The 15325-nt window shown below is 46.5% G+C and overlaps 2 protein-coding genes across 8 annotated transcripts in view; one reads left to right on the forward strand and one right to left on the reverse strand.

Moving 5' to 3' along the window:
* pald1a (phosphatase domain containing paladin 1a) overlaps window positions 1-11030 on the reverse strand; it is a 42974-nt gene extending 31944 nt beyond the window's left edge. The window contains exons 1-6 of one of the 7 annotated variants that reach the window (XM_030097610.1): window positions 5256-5263; window positions 2962-3159; window positions 2707-2809; window positions 1734-1913; window positions 1110-1274; window positions 542-702 (exon numbers count right to left, since the gene is read on the reverse strand). In XM_030097610.1, coding sequence (XP_029953470.1) covers window positions 542-702; window positions 1110-1274; window positions 1734-1913; window positions 2707-2809; window positions 2962-3146 — 794 coding nt within the window. In that variant the 5' untranslated portion in view covers window positions 3147-3159; window positions 5256-5263. Of the gene's footprint in view, window positions 1-541; window positions 703-1109; window positions 1275-1733; window positions 1914-2706; window positions 2810-2961; window positions 3160-5255; window positions 5431-6057; window positions 6108-8230; window positions 8536-10863 lie in introns of those variants that run through there. The other 6 variants (XM_030097605.1, XM_030097609.1, XM_030097607.1 and 3 more) reach the window with 6 other exon arrangements.
* A 1139-nt stretch (window positions 11031-12169) lies between these two features.
* Window positions 12170-15325, forward strand: ndr2 (nodal-related 2). The gene is made up of 3 exons (XM_030098523.1): window positions 12170-12434; window positions 14024-14778; window positions 15173-15325. Exons 1-3 carry the CDS (start codon window positions 12170-12172, stop codon window positions 15323-15325), a joined length of 1173 nt encoding a protein of 390 aa, XP_029954383.1.

A 15325-nucleotide genomic window follows, 5' to 3' on the forward strand; every position in this document is an offset into this window, starting at 1 on the left:
AAAACAACAGACCGTCACCCAGAGATGAACCGGCGATCGTGTTGTGTCAACACAGCGCTCAAGTAGGTCACAGCAACACAACTGACCCCAGATCCTGACAGCTAAGATGCCTCCTGTTGTGTTTACTAATCACATCAGATACGCCTCCTCCAACAATCCGCGAGGGATGATGGAGCGGTCAGCATCATGGGATCGCTTCAAAACCGAGCACGTCTAGTTTGATGCTCTAATACTGTTCAGAATCAAAAGTGAAAACATTAAGACTGGGAGGAATGCCTTCTCTTTTCTGAATCTCCAAGTTCCTGCTAGCTTGAAAGCTGCGTTCACTGATCTGATTGCAAACAGGATGCAGCAATCTTTCATTTTTACGCCCCCGTTTCTTTGCAAAAAAAAAAAGAAAAAAAAAACAGCAAGGCAAGCATCCCATTGCACAAACAAGCGCCACTATTTTTAACCGATGAGATCTGCAGCAGGCAGCCGCGAGCGGCTCCGTCTGAACAACGCAGGAGCCGAGGGAGGAAGAAGAGCGAGCGCAAACCACCTGTAGGCTGGCATGGTGAACATGGGCCGCTTGTAGACCTCCTCCGTCACGTGGATGTCCTCCTCGCACACGATGGAGATCTTCTGCGGCTCGTCTTTGAAGAACTCGATGTCGTTGTAGACGTAGAAGACGTTCTCGTTGAGCTTGGCGAAGTCATGCAGCTACACAGATGGGAGAAAAAAAACAAATGATTTTTGAGCTGTAATCTTTATTATAACAAAAAAAAAAAAAATCTTCGCTGCTGAAATAAAGGTAATGGGACAGGGATGCACACACACAGACACACACACACGATGTGACTGAGACTGCCCAGTCATCCCAACATCCAAACCTCTAAGAAGCAGGATTTTACAAGGCTTGTTAACAAGCCTTTGAACAGCTTGTTAACAGCAGCGTCTCTTTCCCACAGCGCGGTGGTCAGGTCCCTGCTGATTGTGTCCACCTGATGCTCGACTGGCTCCATCAGGTGTTTGTGAATCACATGCAGCGTGCTGCTCATGATCTTGTCATGCAGAACTCGGCAAAACACCGGTGTACCGATCGTATCACTGCAACTGTGTTTTTTCACCTCCTTCCTGATTGTGAGCTCCAGGCTCTCCGCCATCTCCTCCCTTTCAAGGCCGTGGAGGTTTTCGTGCAGGTTTTCCTTCCTCCTGGGGGTGTACGGCCTGAAGTCGTCGTCCTTGTGCAGGAAGACCACCGGCTCCTCTCTCACGCAGAAGAATATGATCTCCTGTCGGCAGAAACACAGCACCGGAGGCATCAAATACGAGACTTCCCGAGCAAATTGTCCCTGCCTCTGCCAAGCTACGCCGCTTCCAAGAGCAACTGGAAACATTATCTGCAGAGAAATAACATGCAGCACATGAGTAAGGAGTTTGCAGAGGCCCTGATGTATAATTTTGTCAATTTCATTTCAATTACGGTCAGTTTCTCGCTGCTGTAAGCAGAGAGTCATTTTCCACTGGTGCGCACGACCACAAACTTTCTGTTTGCTCACTTCTACAATTCAGCCGCAGCCTGCGCTGAGCACTTGACTCCTCAAATATTTACTGACAACATAGAGAGGGGGGGGGGGGGGGGGGGGGGATAGAAAAGGGTTACACAGGGAGCAGGAAAATATAATCCTCTCAACCTCTTCTGTTCGCCGAAGAGCCGAAACTCAATGTGGATAAAAGGAAGTGACAGTGACCTCGTGCCCTTGAGCCTGGAGCCTCTGCAGGACCTGTTTGAAGCCGTTCAGGCTGGGCTGGCCCATCCCGTACAGGGGGTGGCTTCCCTTCACTTGGCGGAAGTTGGGGGCGCCGTAGCTGCCGGTGGTGTTTAGGACATCTGCCTTGCTGTACACATCCTGGACCATGAAGTACTCACCCTGCAAAGACATGAACGTCAAACACTCACCCACTCAAACATGCAGGTTCCAGAAATCGCCACGAAAACCTCATACTACGATCTTCTTTTCTGTTAAGTTAAAACGTGACGGATCCAGTCTGGTTGCTCTGTTGTCTAAACACCCTTCGGTGGAGCCGTTTCCTACCGTGGCCCTCAGAGTTTAAACCGCAGGAGCCTAAAAACAACACGCCGGTAGACAAAACAGAAGCAAGTATCTTCATCCTCCTGACGACACGCTGCGAAGAAACACGACCGAACGCAGACATCCTGAAGGGCACCAGTGTTTATGCACCACAGGTTCTTTAAAATAGGTGAATTACAGCTGAATTTAATTTAAAAAAAATCCTGTTTTTGTGCCAGTTTGACTCTAATCTCTGGCAAAACTTCACTTTAATGTGGTCGGATTTCTTTCTTATCACAGATTTGGAAACCTTGGCATGTTTAAATACACGCCGCCATCCACTCCACATGCAGCGAGTGTCAAAACAAAGACGACCTTTCGAGGATTCTTTCACGCGTGAAACTCCAACATGTAAACAGAAGCTGCGGCCTGAAACGCAGATAACACACACCGCATGCCTGAGCCACCAGAGGAGAGGCGACACAGCAGATCAAAGCCTCGATGGGAGGGCGACAACATTCCTGCCTCCGATCATAAAACGGCGCATGACAATGTCTCCTACGCCACTCCGCAATTTAGACATGCGAATGTGAAAGGGGAGCAGACGCGAGGGACCGGCGAGGCGACTCCCCGGCTCGCCGTCGGCCCTCACCTGCACCAGGTAGTGCTCGGGCATGGCGTCCGATATCCGGCCCACTTTGTAGTTGGTCTTGAGGATGTCATCGTGGATCTGGAACTCCTGTCTGCAGTTGTACCTGCAGCAATGAGGGGCGAGAGGTCGACTCAATTATCAGCGACTGTTTGCTCAGAATGACAAAAGACGTGACGGGGCGGGGTTTCCGTCACCTCAGTGATCAAAAAGGATTAAAGGCCAGTTGTGAGAACGCCGATTCCGGGAGGGACTTACGTGATGACGACAGGTGCGACTTTGTTGGTGATAATGGACTTGGCCTTGTTGTTGTGGATGTTGACCGTCTGGAAGGGGCTCATGCTCAGAGACTGCCTGCTGTCGGCCATCCCGTTGCCATGGACACTCTCAAGCGGCGACGCTACAGAAACAGGCTGTGGTGCGGCGCTGGCAGTTGTACCCATGCTCCACAAGCTGCTGTGAAAGACCAGACGACGCACTCAGGAAAAAAAAAAGATGCTCATACATGTTCTTTATTTAAAAAATTTTAAAAAATCTCACTGTCGTGTCACTATAAGGGTGACCTTATTTTTTTTCCTATCCTACCAGATATCTACATCTCAGTAAGACGTGAGAGACGTGACGATCAGCGCTCAAATCTGCAATCTAAACATCAAGTTCCGTCAGAAGATGATTGTTCCGTTTCCGTTCTCGTGGATGATACATCACTACTTGTAAGAGTTGAATCGATTCCATGCTAATCAGATAAAGAAGTTGGACTCATTCAGATGAAAGGCGAAACGTCTTTTAATACAAGCAGCAGAAATACACCGACCTGGATGAGTCAGAATCTCCAGCTGTCAAACCACGTTTTCTTTTTTTTTTCTCACACAACTATATTAATGAAGTTCCCTTTTTTTTTTTTACATCGATATTCTGTTCACAACGTTTGCAACTATCACTGCAGTATAAGGACCACGATGAAACTATGTAACTGAATTCCTTAATAAAACAAATAAAACTCATGAACAGCTCTTATATTGAAACATTTTCAGTTTAACAACCACCAAAGAGTTACTCCACAGATTACATTTTAATCGCTACTATATCGTGAAACACTTTAATTCCATATTTTCTCACTTTAGTTCAGTCCTGAGCACCAATGCTCCATTTCCAGAAATAAAGATAATACAATTTGCTGTTATTTCCATCAATTTTTGAATTGTTGTTTGTAATTTACTAAAAATTCTGAACAACTATTTATGATAAGGATAATTACTTCTCATTGTAAAGTTCCTTTTTTTTAATTAAAAAAAATTTGATTCAACACACAAATTTTGAATTATAAAAAGAGTTAAAGTGAAAAAACTTACTGTGATGATCTCTTAAAACACAAAAAAACCTCAAATCCTTATAAACTTCAGTAAGTGTCCAACCATTTTATAATATATCCCAAACAGAAAGCATCTGATGAAAACAGATCAGTCAGTCAGGTCACATCATTATATATCCAGCAAGGTCTCAGCAGAAGTGGTTTTGTGAGTCTCTTCAGAGAGATAACACGTGTTTCAGCACTGACTCATGAAACCCCTCCCTCTGCGATTTATACCAACGTGTTGAAATAACAATCGCCATTAATTCCCCGATTTCATCACGAGGGGGATTAAAGTCGAGTGTGTCAGTGTTTATATTCTCATCAAACCACTTGATGCCGAGCACTCTGACCCCCACGAGGGTTTCGCCGCAGGTCTCGAGCCAGTCTGCCCGCCCCCCCCCCCCCTTCTCTGAGTAAACAGTGGGCTCTCCAGGGAACTCTGCAGATAAACAAACGAGGCTCCCGACAGGCCCACGTCGGAGGAGCGGCCCCGCTCCTGAACGTCACCTCCGACATGCAGATTTGTCGGGAACCGACAGGGACGGTGGAGAACGCACCGAGCCATGTGCAAATAAACCATTAAAAATAAATGAATGAAAACGCGAACAAGATGTCATCGGAGAAAAACCACGAGGATGCACGTACTGCACCAGGAGCGCTGCACACTGCAGAGCTGGGCTCAAAGCACCTCTGCGTGTGATCTCCGACTCTGAATAGAGAGCGCTCTCATTGTGCAGAGAGGCTGTGTGGAAAAGAGAAGTGCCGGGTGAGTCACGGCTACTCTCCTCTTTGTTGCGTCTGGAGGTGAGTGGGCAGGTCAGCCTCGCTCTCAGAGACATTTCACATTTACCAGAGTAAATCTCTTTGCAGACACACACACACACACAATGGTTTGCTACTTTGTTTTACTGGCTTGATTAAACCTAAACAGATGAACATCAGAAAATGTAGTAGATTGAAAAGATTTTAAGTATCTTAATAGGATATGGACTAACTGGAAGGACTAAACCGTAAAAACAGGCAAAATCCCCTCCAGGGGTTCATAAATGGAAGCTACGTTTTTAGGAATATACTGCTCCAGCAGGACAAATCTATTTGAGTCCCGTCCACATACCAAAAACATCTCTGTTGCCATAATTTTCGTGACCGCAAGAAAAAACAGCAAAGAGCTTCCGAGAGTGAAAATCTTAAATCTTACGCATGAGACAAGGAGCGATCTGTACTCCCAGATCCTTTTCTCCGCTGCTTGCTGTCCGCCATGGTCCAAAGGAGTGTGAGAACTTGGCATCACATCCAAAAAGAAATCTCTCCCTCTTTTGAATTCCGTCACCCACCCCCAGTCGGTGGGAAACACCCCTCGCCGGAGCTCCGAGTGCCCCGCTGCTTGGCATTCAGCGAGGAGAGAGGAAAGTTCACAGAGGTTGGGGGCTTCTGGGAGCAGCGTCCCGCTCGTCCCTGTCCTGTCCGCCGTCTGGTGTCGGGGAGTCGACTCAAAGCCTCTAACGGAGGGGACCGGGGGAAGCGGCGCTACATCTGGAAGCCAGATGGCTGAAGCTCAGCTGCCTTTTACAGGGACAGGCTACACACACACACATACACATACACACACACACACACGACACGACGCGCCGTCGGCTGAAGTAGTTTCCACAATGGATCTCATTGACATGATAACTGTGACTTTTCTCATAACTTTCTTAATATTTTACACTGTTCCTGCTGGAAGTTTTTTCTCTGAACTTATCACCCGTTTCCACAGTCATGAATGTTCCTATGTGGCTCAGTGGAAGGGCAATAAAACACTGACTCACAACAGATTCCCCCCATTACTCTCCTCCACACGCTTGAACTTCCCATATTCTAAGGCGTGTAGTGTTTGTAAAAGATCAGAGAGTTAATTGAACTTCCTGGTGCTGTGACTTTACAAGCCCGCAGAGGAACCGTGGTGGCAATAACGCCACGGCGCCAACAGAAGCTTGAGGCGGCGTCCTCCGTCTTACCTTACGGCCCGTCACCTCTGCCGCCGCGCCATGCCGCATGAACACACTCCGACACTGCGTTCCAGAGCAACACTGATTTCAGCATGGGCAGGCCCGGTGCGGTGGCCGGGGCGGAGGCCCGAGTAGAAATAGCCCTCAGTCATAAACATCCTCCTGGAGAGCCAATCAAGGCAACTCATCAGAGGGGCTGTTTACCCCACATGTCAGAAGGAGCAGCGCTGCAGAGCTGGCGAGGCCAACGCGACGACAGCAGCAGTCAGATTCGCTCTGATGATCTGGGGGTTTGTGTTCGATACTGCCAAGCAGGCTGTGAACAGCTGCTCAAAGCTAGCCAGTGGCACTGATATTCAAATTCCCTCGCGGCGCAGCCAGAGTGAGACCACGAAGGCCGGAGCCTCCGGCCAGCGTTACCAGCGCCGCTTCCATTCAGGCCCGCCCCATTGAAATTCAACCGGTGTCCCAGCTTCGACTGTGGAAACGTCTTCAGACAAAAGGGCCCGAGCACAGACAGGAAGGAGCTTGCAGCTGCAGGATGCATCTGCTGGTGGGCCCGAGGAAGGATGCAGAGCACTCTTCATTCACAAGAGATCCAGGGGTTCAAGAGAGATGGGTCTGAGAGATCTTTCAACAAAACCTCCTAAAACAACATCAAGACACACCATCAGTGAAGGGTGATTATTTGGCAACGCTGCATGTGCAACTGCAGGAATCTTGATATCACCGAGGCCACCTGTTCAGATTAACTATGGATTTCTGAAAAATCGTAACATAATACGAGTCAGCGAACAATGTCGAGTGATGATGACACAGTGGTTCGCACTTCTACAGTAAGGACAGGCTACCAGACCAACAAAACCACTCCGTGCAGCCCTGTCACGCCCCCCCCCCCCCCCCCCCAGGGCAGAGGAAACGTGAGCACACCTTGACAGGAAGTGCTCGGTCGAACTCGCTCAGACTTCCTCCTTGCAGCTGTACACATATTTCACCAGTGAGGTTAGGGGTTACATGCAGGCGTGATTCCACAGGACATCGCTAGTTCCTGAGCTAAATATCAGTTCTGCACGGAAATGAGCTCAGTGTTTCCTCAGCATAAAATCCTTTTTTTTTTTTTTTTCTTGTGGTGGTTCCTTTAACTGTTCCACAAACCTCATTGTTAATTTGTGTCAACTCACAACCCTGATGTTTAAATCTCCCAGCGATCTGCTCTGGATGTTTATGGGAAAAGAAAGCAACGCATTGTGAGAGCGCAGAATTTTCAAATCTGATGGTGAAAAGCTTCTGCAGCGTAACACAGATAGCCCAGACGGATAAACTAACCTAAAGAAAACCAAGTGGGGGGAAAAAAAAGGGTCTATTTCTAAATGAAAAGCCATGAAGCCACTGGGAGTTCTCGGATAAGACAGAAACAAACCTTGAACCAGCCGCGATATGACACAAAGTGTGAATAACATGTAGCTTTCTGCATTTCTCGCTTTTAATCACAGCTGCTAAAAAGGGTGTGCAAATCTATTTTTAAACCCCGTCTGTAATTTATTTCATTTCAAGATGGTAATTCTGTCCCCTGTGATTTCGAGGCTGCAGTAATGTGGCTTTCTTCTTCTTCTTTTTTTTTTTCCTCCAAACCTCAGCGTCTGACCACAATATTCTGTCAGCAGCACAAGCCCAAAATGACAGCATTTCTTCATTTCTTGTACCCTCCGAAATGTTTTCCCTCCCAGACTTTACACTGGTCTGTTAACATCTTTACGTCTGCTTGCTATTCAAGCCCGAGTGGGGAAAACTTGAAATCCCGACATCGCTTTCCAGGTTCGTTTTTTTGCCGATGGTCTCCTCTGGCAAAAAGAACGAGAGCTGATAAACATTTCTGAGAGCCCCGGCGTCACATGGCAGCAGAATGTAATCCATGTAGTTATGTGAAGATCAAACATAACTGCCAGATCAAAGGCAGAGAAGAACAGGAACATCTCCATGAGATTATGAGGAAATCTTGTATTCCTGAAAAGGAAATATATTTAGATCTTCATTCATCTTATCTCATCTAAACTGATATTTAGACTATGAATGCCATTTCCTTTTCTAACCTTCAGAGAGACACTGCTGAAATGCCTGGCAGGGACGAGCCTGCGGCAGGAGTCCCGAGTATCGCAGCACGCAGAACGCAGCACAACTGTACCTGACATTCAGCTGTTCGGTTCACCATCCAAGAGGTGCTCGGATCTCACAGGACAACAAATGACAAAAATGGAAAGTAGTGGGTTAAAAATAGCCCAAAAAAAATAAATGACAGCTCTCCGGCAGGGAAAAGCGGTCTCAGTCAGTCGTGCTCGCTGACATCTCTCCGTCTGGTCCGTCTCTGCCCTGCTGATCAAACCGGAGCGGGCGGCGGTCTCACATCATTAACGTGTCCTTATAAAGCAAGTCAATGAACGTGTCCTTCAGTGCAGACCGGTCCCAGACAGCCACTCAGCGCATGCAGAGGCACGGAGGGGGGGGGGTGGAGGGAGGGAGGGGGGGCACAAGCTCCCCATCGGACGACTGAAGGCATGCTCTCTTGTCGCTTCACTTTTCAGTATGCATCCCCTGGCCAGGTTTCTCTCACATGCCAGGATTTATTTGTATACACGAAACACTGTGCGTGTGTGTGTATGTGTGCATGTGTGTGTGTGTGTGTTGACGGGGGTGGGTGTAAAGAGGATGTGGAGGCGGAATCAGAGAGGCTTACTCATCCTCCAGCTGACTATCCAATCACAACAGGAGTATCCCGGCGGCTCGGTACCTCGCACACACCGGCGACCTTTTAACAACTGGATCAAACACACAGAATTAAATGTGCACTTAATAAGTGGCGGACAATCAGCTGCAGCAGATAACCCTGTGTGTTTGTGGGGTGGGGGGGATTGCCAACAACTGCCCACAGATGACTCCACGTAAGCCTAATTCACTACGATGTTTTAATTACTCCATTCAGCAGCAGTTAACACATGGCGAGCAAGAGGCTAACAGGCTTACAGCTGGGCAAATACTGGGATTTAAGCAGGAGGTTCAGCTGCAAACAGCAGTGTGTTACACCTCCTGTGTTTATAACCCCGTGGTCAGGCTGCATTTTTCACGCAACGACATGCAACAGGTTAAAGAAGAGACACAAGCGGCGTCAAGAACGTGTTTCTGCAGATAACAAAGGAAGCAAAGACATACCTGACAGTATATTCACGGCTAACACATCAAATAACCTGCAAACACAAAGCTCTTCTACATATCTGCCCGGGAGAGTATGGTCTTGCGCAAGTATGTGTAATCAACAGTCCGTTGCGAGATAATATCCACTTTAAGCCTATTTGCAAAAGTGCTGAGTGTTTTTTTTTTTCTGAGATACAGAAGTAAAATCTAGTGCTGCCACACCTGTTCCTTCCTTCCTGCTGCAGCACACGCCAAGTCTCTGAAGTTACTGCGATGTGAAACTGCCACTCCCCCCAAAAAGCCTGAGAACTTCACGAGATGAATGAATCAATCCCAGATTCACAACTGCTGGTGTGATTTTGTGTTGTAACAAATAATAAATGAAAAGCCAAGTTAGACACTGAAATACTGGCTGATAAAAGAAATCCTTTTCCCTGTCAGGTTTAAACTTTCTCTGGCTTCTTTTTTAATAACAGATAGTAATAAAACACTATGTTATAATGAGAGGAAGTTCTGTGACAGACTAAGAAAAACATCCTCACTGCTGAACGTCCCAGTGGATGTGGAGCATGTGGTTAATATCACCTGTCTGGTATAAATCCTTTCTCTGGTCTGGTGTTTGATCTGGAACGAGTCATTTTACTTGAAGCATGGAGACAGTAACGATGAAGGAAACCTCTGTCAAACATTTAGACTCCAGAAATATATTACCATCAAATTTCCATTGTCTTTTCATTTTCGTAAAGGAATGGGACATTACTGCCAAGGAACTTTTCCGCTATCTATTATTGTCAAGTTGAAATACACATCTGCTCCTGGTAATCAATCACAAATATAAATAGGGCCTTTCATTGGAAGTGAGGAAATAGTCTTATGAGTTGTGTGATCAAATATGACACCTTGTGGTAAAAAATATCCACTGCATGCAGGCATGAACTCAACAAGACTTCACTCATATGTAAAAATGTAAATCTGTGTTAGAGTTACCAGTGTAAGGCAAAGGGTTCCAGTCAAATCTCTTTAAGCAACACAAATCAGGAATCAAGCCTCAGTGATCTTCTATCACGGTGTTCAATCATGTCACCCTTGATTAATTCAGAGTTTGATCATTGCTGTCAGGAAGAGCAAGTTTCTGTCTGCTCCTGAGATAAAAGGCAAAGTGATGGGGGTGGGCAAACACACACACAATCACACACACAGCTGAAACTTCTTACACCTGATGGCATGAATGATGTCATTCCATTAAAAATGCAAATCTTTGCCTACATGAGATTGTTGGAGAGATTACACGCGGACATTTGCAGTGGTTTTGCACAATAATGAAGGCCACGTTCAGCCAAACTCCGTGGATTTTACCTATGTCCAGAGGGAAAGCTCCAGTGCACAATACAGTGCAAAAGCATGGAGAGCGTGGGGGTGCCAAGCACATGTATTACTCCATCAACCACGCACAGGCACACCGCATCATGAAAAGCAGCCCCTCCGTGCAATCGCAGTGCAAACCCACTGCACGTTCGGAAGAAGGCACCGACGACCGAGCGTTGTTTCGCATCCAAATGCAGCCGCGACGCGAACTTCTGGGCGGCCGCGGCGCGTGAAAGCGGAGCCGTAAACTTTAAAGCCACTCACCATTTCAGCACACGGAGGGTGAAGAAAACCGTCGGGCCCGGAAGAAAAAGCGTGTTTTTTTTTCAGAGACCGCCTGTGTGAATGAAGGAGTCGATATACGAGGTGCTTTCTGACTATATACGTTGAGGCGAGAACGCATCCATTGATTTTTTTTTTGTGGACTTTCTCCGGAAATTTACGAGGAAAACGATTTCTCTATGTGCACAAAGACGGACTGCGCATGCGCAGAGTGCGGCCGTCCACGGATGCTTTCTGCAGATCTCAGTCACCAAATATGAGCATTCAGACTGCGCTTCAAAGACACGTTTGTCTTGGATTTTGTGGTAAATTGCAAACGCTGATGGTTAAACTGAAAACCTGGCATAGATAGATAACACTCACGCATTAAATATTTCAGTGAATTTAATATAAAGGAGCTTTTATATTTAATCCAACCCAGACTGATGTCCCTGACTTTTTCAAGTGACTTCTGCATGTCCTAAAGTTTACCTCATTCTTATAACTGTGGACTAAAACTTTCAGTCATCTTTCTTTGCTTTAAGCAAGTCCTATTTAGGGTACTTATTCTGAAGTAGATTATATAGAAGGAGGTCTGAAGTGTGAATCCAATTTTTCAGAAGAATCTGAGAAAATTCTGAACAATTTGAGACTTCCAAATGTGTTTAATTCAAAGAGTATAATGCGTTTTTAGCCTGGTGCCTATGACCATTTCCATTAATTCCAAACTATTGAAATATCCTGTGGAATGAGATGTATTGAAAGCATTGTGCCTTTCTACAGTTTGATATGTCACGATTAGAAATGCAGATTATAGGTTGAAAAAAAAAACCTGCTCTGGAAAAAGTGATCTGGAAAAAAAAAATAAACAGCATGACTGCCTCCAGTCTGATGCCTTGATGTGTTTGTATTCTATCCATTATTCTGTACCTAACAAGCGCTCTAATTGCCCTCCCTGTAGTCTATTTCAGATTGCATTTAATAAACTGCACCGCGCTATGGGAAAGCCGAACAATTAGAGTAAAGCAGAGTAGCTGAAACAATTAGTCCAGGGATGGGGAGTCAGGCAGCAGGACCCCGAGGAGCATGCACGGTGCAAACAAAACCCCGCGCTGCCTGTAAACATGTACCCAGGGGCCTCATTACCACCTGAATGCATGATGAGCTGTCAGGTAACAAGTCTTGAGGACGCATGTCAATTTCCTTTAATGTTCTCAGCTACTTGTTAAACATGAAAGGGGGTGGGTGAAGGTATATAAGACACCCCTGATCTCCCAGGAGAGGAATTTGTCATCACCCAGTCTGCGCCATGCGCCCATTGGGAGCTGTGGGCGCCGCGCTGCACGCGTCCCTGCTGGTGCTGCTGGCTCACGGGACGCACAGGGCCAGAGATGGAGATCCGGGGAGTCCCCTGCACCGGCTGTCTTTCCTGGACCGAGCCATGGGACATCATCTGCCAACTTATATGATGCACCTTTACCGGAATTTCAGGTCAAACTTTTCCAGATCCCTGGACGCTTTGGAGCAAGACGCGGCGAAGCAAGCAGACACAGTGAAGAGTGTGATGGCTAAAAGTAAGAATTTTTCCACATTTTACACCTTTTTTTTTTTTTTTTTTTAATTCATCTGACTATAAATGAGGAAATACTGAAGGATCCGTATGCATGAGGGGTTTTGATGCCGTGGTTAGAGCCCGACGTCTCTCATGGATGTGAGGCATTTCGGGTCAAGTGTCGCCCTGTCATTGCTGCGCGCCAGACGACCTCAGAGGGCTTCAATCCACATCCCGCGAATAACCATGCGAGGATCAGCGTGTGAAAAGGCCGGTTTTTGGTCTAATTCTCAAAGCAAACCTGCTCCGTATTAAATAGGTGATGTTGATTAGACGCCTCGCCAGACGCCCCTCCTATACAAATCTCTTGTTAAGTCAAATCAACAATTTCTCTCAGTTCTTTTTCACACTTGGTCTGATTAGATTAGAGCTCAGGGCTTAATGGTGGCACAAGCAGCCCGAACTCCCTGCTGCTGAATCCAATTTCACCTCGCTGGGAGGTGTTGCAGTCTTACCTGTTTGTTTGAGCGGGGATATGCAGGAGTCAGGAGGAGCAGGGCAGGGCCCAGTGATTGGTTTCGGCCTCAGTGGTTTAGTTTGAGTGGATTAAAAAAAAAAAAAAAAAAAACCAGCTGGCTTTGTGCCTTTGATCAAGAGCCACACTCATTGGGACCAAAGCACTGAGGTCCATCTTTTAATCATCTGGATTAATTTGAGTCGCACTCTTGAATCACAATGACTTCCAATTAAAGGTGTGATCCAGGTTCAGTGTGATCCTGTATTTTAAGCATCTGGTTTTCCATGCAGATAAAATAATTATTGGGACTAATTCTTTCTATAAAATGTAAGGAATTGATGTAATCACCAATCAAATGTAGATGGCTCTATGTGATTGGGAAGATCTGAAAATTTGTATTTATTTTTTTTTATCAGAGCTGCATGATTGGATTAAATACAAGAAAGAAGTTGATGCAAATGTCCTTGTTCTTCCAAATAATACTGATCTTGCTCTTGCTCCTGATTTACACCAGCCTTGCCCTTCTTTGTTTCATTTCCCATCAGCTGTTCATCACTGCCAGTATTGAAGTATGATGACCTCAGCAATTTTTCCTTATGACCATGTGATCAAGCACACTGTGGGATAATTAGAGCTCTTCATAGACTACAAAGCATAATTTCACCCAGATGACTGTGGGTGAAGACATGCAGCACCAGTCCATCACTGGACAACCAAACACACCCATTTGTTCACCTATAAGCAATCATCACCAGTTAACTGAAATGGATGTTTTCAGACTGAGGGAGTGGCTGGAAAAAACCCACATGCACACCTCTGGAGACAAAGCAAACTGCTGTGACTCAGCTTGTAGCTATTAGACGGAGCTACCCTCTCCAGCAGCATGTGATTCTTGTATATAGTCCACATTTCTCTTTCAAAGTTTTAAAACAATCAGAAAAACAAAAACATGTTGCTTTCGTAATATTTGGCTCTGCCCTAACTTCAATATGTAACTTATAATACAAGTGTTTATTGATTGCGTAATATTGTATTTTGTGATACAGCATCAACTTCATGCATGATTTAATAGTTGTCTTTGTTCACTCTTTCAGGTTTGATATATAGGCAGCCGCACTGGGCAGTGACCTTTGACCTCCACGCCCTGCTGGCCGACAGGCACATCCAGGCAGCAGAGCTGAGACTGAGGCTTCCCCAGATAGCGAATGCTTCCACGGTTACTGTGGAGGTGTATCACCAGCGTGGCCGCGACCAGGAGCTGGTGGAGCTGCTCACCGACAGGTCGCTGGTCCCGCCAGCACAGAGCTGGAGAGTTTTCAACATGACGAGTCCTCTCCTGAGCTGGATCAGGCAGAAATCTGCGGCCAGAAATCGACGGAGGCAGCCGAAAAGACGAAGACCGATACGGAGAGCGAGAAGTCTATTTCTTGCTGACCTGCCTCTTCATGTGGCAACCTTGAGAAGAGAGCAGGGCGTGAGTGACCGTGCTCTGCTGGTTATCTTCTCACACACAGGAAGTGACAAGAAGTCAAAGGCTAAAGCGAGCTTGCTCCACACAGCCGAGCAGTCCAAATTCTTGTCGCCTGCTGATGTGAAAAAGGCCCCCTGGCCAAAGAGGCGCAGGAGCAAACGGGGCCAGGGAGAACCGACTGTAAGAAGCATACAGGCGTCCAGAAAGGGGAGCGAGAAGTCCTTCTGTCGCAAAATGGACCTGCATATTGATTTTAATGTAATAGGCTGGGGTTCCTGGATCGTCTTTCCGAAGAAATACAATGCGTACCGCTGTGAAGGGTCTTGCCCCGGTCCTCTGGGAGAGGCCATGAATCCAACTAACCATGCCTACATGCAGGTGGGTTGAACTGTTGAGTAAGAATTCATCACATGTTGAGAGAAAAGCAGTGTATACCAACATCAGATCATCCCCTGCAGCAGAGGGAGCATCATGACTTAAAATTGCTTTGGTATTTCATCGGGTGGTACCTGGTCTGACCAGTGTTTCACAGGTATTCCGGAGTGTGTATTTGACTCATTCAACAAACCTGCTTGCTTTGCTGGTTCATAAACTGCAAGATAACTTCAGCATTTGCAGTAGACACCATGCAGGCTTAGGGTTTGTGAAGAGTTCATATAAATTTCTCCTTGAGCATACTGACAACCAAACACGTCTGACTCACTGAATGAATCACTTAAAACCAGCTATTATTTAGCGATTTATCGAAATCTGTTTGACCATCTTTTTCCAGAGTCTACTGAAACACTACCACCCCGACAGAGTGCCTCCCCCGTGCTGCGCTCCGACCAAGATGAGCCCGTTGAGCATGCTCTACTACGAGAACGGGGAAATGCTCCTCCGACACCACGAAGACATGGTCGTGGACGAGTGTGGCTGCCAGTGA

Source organism: Salarias fasciatus, chromosome 8, assembly GCF_902148845.1.
Source record: "Salarias fasciatus chromosome 8, fSalaFa1.1, whole genome shotgun sequence".
Lineage (NCBI taxonomy): Eukaryota > Metazoa > Chordata > Actinopteri > Blenniiformes > Blenniidae > Salarias > Salarias fasciatus.